The 9,593-nt window shown below is 29.3% G+C and overlaps 1 protein-coding gene across 1 annotated transcript; it reads right to left on the bottom strand.

Moving 5' to 3' along the window:
* Positions 1-844: 844 nt before the first annotated feature.
* Positions 845-3,708, bottom strand: LOC113373553 (FMRFamide receptor-like; the record flags this gene model as incomplete). Its single annotated transcript, XM_026613847.1, is given in 4 exon segments — positions 845-1,034; positions 1,092-1,248; positions 1,648-1,829; positions 3,276-3,708. Coding segments are annotated over 4 exon segments (773 nt in total), but the record flags the coding sequence as incomplete, so codon positions are not given.
* Between the last annotated feature and the right edge of the window lie 5,885 nt (positions 3,709-9,593).

Raw genomic sequence — 9,593 nt, 5'->3', positions numbered from 1 at the left:
AACTGGAAATTGCAATCTTGCATTAAGGCACGATGCCATGTACCACTAATTTCTTAATATATAATCTTAGCTATAAACCTTGCGAAGCCCTAGAGCTTTCCAACGAATGCAAATTTGTCGAAGTCGGTTCGTGCGTTCTGGAGTTATATCGTCAGGAAGGAAAACCCAACTTATTTTTATATATATGTAGATATATGTAGATAATCTATTTGAAACTATTTAGAACAATTATTGATTATTTTCATTACTCGAATTTTAATTACGGTGCGTGAAGTTCCATCAATTTGCATTAAGGCACGATGCCATGCACCACTAATTTTCTTAGCTATTAACCTAGCTGAGCCCGAGACCTTTCCAACGAATGCAAAATTGGTGCGTTCTGGAGTTATTTCGTCAGGAAAGAAAACCCGACTTATTTTTTATATATATAGAAGATTGTAAATTAATAGATAATTTATTATTAGACAATCTTGTAATGGTGGGATATGAACAAAGTATTATTCAAAAACGTGCAAAGCAGCAACACGTCTCATATATCCATTTTAGTTAACTGCTTATAAGTTATATACTATAGCAACTTTATGCCTTTTGAATTGTAAAGGGAAGAATTGCTACTAAAATGATACTTATTCATACTTATGATAAAAAGGCAGAAAAACTGTTAGGATGAATTGGTTTTGTTCTTACATAAATGAAACATCAAGTGTAATATAGTAACTACAATACAACTGTCTGTTCAAACAAAAAAAAAAAGAAATCATTTTCCTAATATTCCAATAGACTTTTAAATATATCTTTAATTAATTTTAAGTTTTGGTTCTTAGTGACTATGTATATTTTTTACCTTGATAACCTCTGTCGTTCTCTATTAGCTTTCCTAATCTGCCTGTAGATCATCGCATTTAGACATGCCAGCGACGAGAAAGGTATAAAATATAAAAATACCAAATATGACCAATGTATATATAATGTGATGTACAGACTTTCAGCTCTTAGATCACTTGCTTCTACACAATGTATCGTCGTATCTCGTACTAGAAGAGAAGAAATATGAAATAAATATATAAATGAAATCATTTTATCCGACTTACTTCGATATTCTCGACTGGAGACTTCCCAAAATCTAGGAATATTGTACAGGATACAGAAGAGGGCAATTGCGCATAAGTGCCACCTGGCTCTGCCATGAGTGCACAATGCTCGTGCCCTTAATGGGTGACAAACAGCCACCCATCGTTCTAAAGTCACCTGTAATCATAATAAAATAATAAAATGAATTGATTTGAAAATGTACTTCCCTTGAAACAAGACGTTGATGCAAGACGTTGATATTTCAACAATGATAAAGGAGCCTCCAAATTATAAGTGCATCATTAATAAACTAACATTCATATTCAGAGAATTTGAGAACAAGTATTGACTATAAACCATCTTTTTAATTGAATGTTACAGCAATTTGAAGATACCTTGTTCATAAATTGTGAAAGTGGATGATAATTTTATAATGTGAAAGAATATTGATTATAAATGACCTATGACAAAGATCAATTTAGAACTACAACTATTAAGTATTAATATGATTCAGGAGGAAGCTAACTATCAAAATTTGCCAAAAAAGTAGAAGATATTTTTATAAACAAATTTTACCGTCATAGTGATATACACAGACGCCGTCTGTGCTATCATCGCAACTGGATACACATAGGGCGATATTCTAGGATATATAGAATAATAATAATAAAATAATTTCCCAGTATACGAATATATAGCTGGCAGTCCAAACAGCATCATTGATGTTAGGATGAGGATGGTGTCGCACCTGGCCAAACCTGAAACAAAAACAAAAACTAGCTGTAAGTGGAATTCTGTCTTAAGGCAATTAAGGCATCGTGCCTTAAGGCAAATTGCTGGAACTTCCCGTACCAAAAATTATTATTTTTTTAAAAACGATTAACATTTTTGAAAAAAATTTACTTCGAAAAAATAAGATTTTTGACAAACAATTAGACAAAAAATTACTTTTTTTTGAAAAAAAAAATTTTTTTAATTTTTTTTTTGAAAAAAAAATGTTTTTTTTATTTTGACATATTTTGAAAGATCTAAACTTTTTTTCAAAGCAATCGTACTGCTTTAACTGCATAAAGACGAAATATCAAACCGCGTAAGCGCCGCGTCGACGTCTAACGCGTAAACATTGGTACGGAACCCATAGGAATGTAAACCAAAATTATACTTCTTGTTAAAATCTCTATAAAATATCTGATAATTTGATGTGCATATGTCTAATGATCATTTTTGACCGCCAAATGGCATTTTTTTTTACTTTTTTCTTTAGATCTCCGAAACCGCTAGACCTGCCTTTATAAAAATTTGATCGGTTCTTCTTGTCAATACAAGTAAAATGTTTTTTGAATTATTAAAATCGGACGCTCCGTTCTCTTAAAAACTGAGTTACCGTTTTCGGCACTTTTTGCCCCGTATCTTAGGAACGGCTAGACCTGACTTCGCCAAAAACTAATCAGCACGTCTCCTTATCAATACGAATCGAATGTTTTTTGAATTATTCAAATCGGTTGATCGGTGTTCCCGAAATCGTCGACGAAAATTTGTATCAGCACATACATACACACACGCACACACACACACACACACATCCATTTTTTCTAAGGTATGCCAAAATATTCAGAAACCTTTGAAACGTCGAGAAATGCAAAAATTTTCATTTTCGATTTTTTTGCGATTACTATAACTTGCCCTACGGGAAGTTAATTAATATATTTGGTATTTGACAATATCTATAAGTTTATTTAACAGCTGTAATTAGTTTTGTTCAACTTGAAAACACAATAAGTATGTTTTCTTAGAGACCAGTCATTTTGACTGGTATTGGTAGAAATAGGTATATACAAACGGCTGGTATATCTAGTGATAAAAGATGAGTATCAAATCAAGTGAAGAATTATGTGGAACATTCTAGATCCTCCCCCACGAAGTAATGCCTAACTAACTTATTCGGTATTATACCAGGGCGGTATTGAGTCCGACATACCCAGATAGAACACCAGTCTGGGATGCATAAAGGCATTTCCTTCGCTATACAAAAAAAAAAAACATACACACATACACACACGCATGCATCCATTTTTTCTAATGTATGCCAAAATGTTCAAAAACCTTTGAAACGTAAAGATATATAAAAACTTTCATTTCCGATTTTTTTGCGATTACTATAACTTACCCTACGGGAAGTTGATTAAGATATAAAATTGTATTACCTATGAGCAAGCAGTTAACGCTGGACTTCATCTGCGGCCTGGACAGCACGACCATGCTCAGGACGTTTCCGACCACTCCCAACAACCCAACCACATTGAGGACCACTCCATTGGTTATGAACTCGAATAAGTTCAGATCGGAATCAGGATCATAAGCATCGAAACATGAACCATAGTGTGTGTCTTCGCTTAAATTGCTGAGCGTCTCGCCCAGAGAGGGCTCTAGGCCATCGGTGAAATTCATTTCACTTCAAATTATGGAATTTATTAACATTTTTAGGAATTTTAATAGCTTCTACTCGAATAATAGAGATATGTAAATATCTTTCGTGTATAGCACTTTTTAGTTATTTTATTAACAAGTCGGTTTATTAATTGGATACTGTAGCTATTTCATCACTTCTTATACCGAAATTTAAGAAAATTATGAGTGATTTTAAATACATTGGTCATTTATAGTTTTTACACATAAGATAAATTTTTATAATTTAAATTTACACAACTTATTTTGAACAATGTCGAGAAATATCAATTTGTAATTTTTAATTTGATCATAATTTATTATTTCCTTTTGGCATTACTCTACACATAATTATATTAAAACATTATATTTAAAACATTTCTTCATTAATTATTAATTCTAATATTATTATTGAATGATAAACGAAATCAGTTTAATATTTTTAATTTTTTCACAATTTATAAAAATTTTGTCTTGAAGTTAAAGAGTTAAAGTTATAAGTTAAGAAGTTAAATTAATAACAATATTTTTATTACGAATAATCCATATTTCAAAAATATGAATATAGTTTCTTAAGAATGCGTCTATGTTAACAAAACATTATATTTTAGCAGTTTCAAAAATAGATTCAAGCTACGAGAATTTGTCACGTTATTCTAATAATTTGAATGTTTTCGAATATTGTTTTCCTTTAGCACGAAATTTTAATGAAGAAATATCCAACATTAAACATTATTACTAGTAATTAAAAAAATTAGTTTATTTATATTATATATATCAGGAGATATTTACTGAAAAGTTTTTTCACTTGATTTCAGCTTTGTCAGTTTTAATTTTAATGATGGCGAGTAGTAACATGTAAAATGTTAAATGTCGATTTTATATATATTTTTTGAATTTAAACATTTGATTAACTGAAAATATGGTGAAATTAAATGTTCAAATATCAATAGTATTTTGTTCAAAATTAGTATAATATTTACGCGCAATGTAATGTCATATTAATACGTTTTTTCAATGTTTTGGTTTATTTTGTGGGTTTTAAGTATAGAATAACATTTCGTAAGTCCTTTCAGTAGTATTTATATTTTTTTGAGAATTCATTATTAATAATAATGAGTTTTTTTTAATTTTGGGTTAAATTACGAGTTTAAAAAAACGTTTATTTTATACTGAAGATATGAACGATCACTTTTTTGCATGAATACTGGTTCAGGTTGAGCTTCGGCAAAAATCCTGAAAATAAAAAAGATATTATTTTATTATCTTATGTGCTATGCAATATTTTTATAAAAGAAAATTAATTGAAATAAACACAGAAATATTACCACAAAGGGGTATTGTAGCAAATGTTCGATAAAATTGAACAGATTATTAAAATATTTAATTTAATGTGATCCTGGTGATGAGACAAATTATGTTCTCAAAACGTCCTGGGATCCTTAGCGCCCGAATGCAACTTTTTTATCTATCTATAATTGCGTCGTAAACTTCTCCTTATTGATATTGTAAGACACGAATTGTATTCAGATTGTTTCAATTGTGATTGTGATCAATAGTTAACGTATTTTAGAAGTAGTATTCAAAATGTTTATATTTTTTAACAAGTTTTGTTTCAACTAAATAAGCTCACAATTTTTCGTCAATAATGCCTAAAAATTAATTTAATCTTCCGCAGGTATGCGCTTATTGAACACTAGATAATTTCTTTTTCGATTCCACGGTAACTTCAAACAAAGGAAAAATTGAATAAGTAGAATAAGTAATAAACAGAGCTGTTATTTATTAATTTGCAGAGTAATTCATCGGTTAATTGTTTCTACTGATATAACATTGCAAAATAAATATGCTTTTTGTGTCTCCGTATCCATAGTTCAGTTAGATTGTTTATTATAATTTATCAAGTATTCCAGATTTTATATAAATAATAAACAATATAAATAATATATTATGAATTTAATTTCCGAAACTCGCTTTGGAGCCCCCTAAGGCGTGCGCCCGCATTTTTTGCATGCATCGCCCTGCTTAAGCGTATGCAAAATAGATTTTGCCAAAGATCGGTCGAACCGTTACGACGAAATATCGTTACAAACATCAAGACACGAGAATTTAATATATATATATATATATATATATTATATATATATATATATATATATGTATATATATATATATATATTATTGTATATATTTTCATATTTAATATGCCATATAGTCTTCGAAATTTTTTATATCACTTTGTGTCAGTTATTAAAAGCAGCCCCTACGCATTTTTCATTGAAGCTTAACATTATATAACACGAAATGGGCACACTAATGGATCTATTATGCCCTATTATATTTCATTTTAAATAAGGGAAAAAACCGCCACTGTTTACTTTTTTTTCATAAGTACCGCATCTTACAGTTAATGGCGAGATTCTTTATTTTCCCGGAATATTTTTGCGGTTATAAAAACAAAACGAGCAGTGTTAGGAAACATTTTCACGTATTAAAAATTAAATTAAATATAAGCTCATATATACTGAAATCTCAATTGAATGCATAGAAAAAATTTTCTTGATAGAACTCTTTGAAAAACGCAGAAATTATTGACGACTACAGAATATTAAGTTGATCATAATAAACAAGAGTGAAACTAATAGTGCATGGCATCGAGCCTTAAGGCAAATTGTTGGAACTTTCGGTACTAAAATTTAAAATTATTGAAAGCTTTAAAATTTTTTGAAAACTTTGAAAAAATTAGATAAATGAGATCATTAGAATTAAAAAAATACTTTTGAGTTTTTTTTTTAATTTTCAAAATGTTTGGAATATTTGTTTTTTTTTTCAAAGCAATCCCGCTGGGTAACTGTTCAGAGACGAAACATCAAAGCGCGTAAGCGTCGCGTCGCAATCTAGCGGTTAAGCTTCATATATCTTGGTTGGTACGGAATCCATAGAAATGTAAACGAAATTTGTATTGATTTTTAAAATCTTTATAAAATATCTCAATATTTGACGCGCTTATGTCAAATAAACATTTTTGATGAAGAAGCCAAACTACACTTCTTGAAACTTTTTTCATTGGATCTCCGAAAGTGCTGGATCTGCCTTCATACAAAATTTAATCAGTTCTTGCCGCTGTCAATATAAACTCGTTCAAAAATTGAATTGCCATTGTTTGCAATTTTGCCTTGTATCTTGGACCTGCCTTAGCCACAACACAAACACAAACTAATCAGCACGATTCGCACGAAAAAATTGTAACAAATTTAGTCCACTTATTTAAAACCTATATAAGATATCTGATAATTTGAAGCGCATATCTCTAATGATCATTTTTGACTGCCAAATATCATTTTTTTTTTACTTTTTTCGTGTATCTCCAAAACCGCTAGACCTGCCATTCTTAAATTTTATCAATTCTTCATTTCATCAATATAAGTAAAATGTTTTTTGAATCATTCAAATCGGGTAATCCGTTCTGTCAGAAACTGAATTACCATTTTTGGCACTTTTTGCCCCGTATCTTCGAAACCGCTGGACCTGCCTTCGACAAAAATTAATCAGCAACATCTCCCTATCAATAGGAATCGAAGGTTTTCTGAATCATTCAAATCGGTTGATCCGTGCGCTCGAAAGCGTGGACAAAAAATTGTATCCACACATACACACACACACACATCCATTTTTTCTGAGGTATGCCAAAATGTTCAGAAACCTTCAAAACGTAAAAAAATGTGAAAAGTTTCAATTTAAATTTTTGGACGATTACAATAACTCTACGGGGAGTTAATAAATAATACGCACAAAGTATAAACAAATAATATGCACAAAGTATAGTGAAGCAGTAATTAATATTACTTACGTGTGAATATTTATAACAAAAAATATTTTTTCACTCATGGCAACAATGATCATTATGACAAACAATTTGTGATTCGTCTAATTATTTCGCCACGAGTTGTATATTAATTGGATATACGGTGAAAAAGTACATTTGCGTTGTCATATTTTTTCCTATTAAATTTTCTGCTATTTGCAGAACGTGATTTTTCAAAATGTTCGCGGATCACGACAATCACAATGGAATTCACTAATTGAAAATATATAAGGAAAGCTCTAGAAGCAGAGTCAACATGGCTGTTTTATATGTAAATATTAGATTTATGCATATACGGTTTCAGAATTATTTTCTGAATTAAATATAATCATTTTTAAGTGAACATTATTTAATTGTTTTATAAATTTTGTTTGTCTCAAAATAATCATATAAATCGCCCTGCCAGAAACAATAAAAAGAAAACATTAAAAAAAGTTTAAGAAAAAGCAATTATACAAAATATGAAGTAAATTAATAGTTACTCCAACTCTGATGATGAATTCTTCTCACAAAGTTAAAAAGAAAGGTTATATGCGAAGTGACCTTTGTAAAAATATGTCTATGAAATATGTATTTCTAACAGTATTTATACAAACAGAAATTGTATTCACCTTAATATTTGTATTTCAAGAAACAATCAATCTAATTAAGATCAAATAGAAATACTTTCCAGATCATAAACACTTAGTTCATAAAGATTTTTGTTTATTGTATTCATTAATGCATATTTTAATTGTGATTCATAATTTTGTTGTTTAACCCAATATTTATACTGCATCGCATTAATGAAATGATGCCCCCGTTACTCCTTAATACCTCTTTAAAGTTAAAAATGAAATGGTGACCTTTTTGCCTCCGGATTATCAATTTTTAACTTCCCGAAAGAGAAGCTCATGTTTTCATAAAAAATCGATTCGCTAATTTTATATTTTCTCGACGTTCAAGCCATTCTGAATCGAATGAGACCAAATTTAGAAAAAGTATGTGTGTGTATGAGTGCGTGTGCGCGAACAGATTTTTTACCGTAAATTAGCATTTTCTTGGCATTTGTCAAAATTCGATCTTTCATCGAATTAAGACCATTTAATGAATATTGATAAGCACTTGCGTCGGTTAGATTTTGAATACAATCAGCTGAGCCGTTTTTCTATAATTAGCAGAGAGGTGAAAAATTTTCCGTCCATGTTTCAGCCAAAAATTTTGAACCGACTTTAAAAATTCAAAAACTATTCCAAAGATATTATTTGGGAGTCGTGCTGATTAGTTTTGGACAAAGATAGGTGGAGCCGTTTCTTCGTAATTAACTGTTGAAAAAAAAATTGATAAAACTTTTTATGTCAATAGATATCATGGTCCTGAACAACATGCTAAAATTTTACGTTTTTACGGCAAATGTTTGATTTTAAAAATCAAATCAAAGTTTGAGAAAATATTATAGTCAAAATTTGTGTCAAAAGTTGCTTTTATGATGTGATAAGTCAAACATTACCAATTCATTAAAATTGAAAATAATAATCTATTATTTTAGGACATACAATCACTAGTATCTGTGCACTATAAAATATAATCACAGATATTATAAATATGTCGTAAAGATATCAATTGGAAATAGGCAATAATAATACGTTATTATAGCCGAAAAGCAGCTGAGATGTGCCAGTGCCAGATACAGTCAATAGTATAAGTTTGGCAGATGAAATTTTATAATTCAGTTTATTAAATAATGCAGTAAGTCCAAAATTGCACATACATTATTTTTTTAAACTTAAGCATGTCGCATTTTGGTATACTTTACTAAATTTTTTAACAATTCAAAAAAATATTTCTACTTATTAAAAAAATTATTTAGAATTTTATTTCATGTGTCAAAAATGGGATATTTAGCAAGCTGATCTTAGATTGAAGAGTGCTCATATGAACTCATATTTTAACATAAACAATAATGTTTATTAAATTATTAGTAAGAAAAATGTACTTTAGAAATTATAATTGCAAATAAGCAACTAATATATCGTACGGGATTATGAAATTTATTGACTAAATTATTGAAGCAATTATTTTGTGTGATAAAATCAAGTGTGATATTGTTCTTTTACCGTAGATACCATATTATTTTTTCCGAATTTCTTATTTTCATTTTTTTAATATATTATACTAATATTTACCGTTTACCTAAAAATAATAATTATTGTTTTTTAAATTACTCTTCACA

Source organism: Ctenocephalides felis, unplaced genomic scaffold, assembly GCF_003426905.1.
Source record: "Ctenocephalides felis isolate EL2017-DRISC unplaced genomic scaffold, ASM342690v1 CF-g0.4_SCAFFOLD_00845, whole genome shotgun sequence".
In the NCBI taxonomy this organism is placed as follows: Eukaryota; Metazoa; Arthropoda; class Insecta; order Siphonaptera; family Pulicidae; genus Ctenocephalides; species Ctenocephalides felis.
The sequence above is the reverse complement of the archived record's forward strand: the minus strand, read 5'-3'. Positions and strand labels throughout refer to the sequence as shown.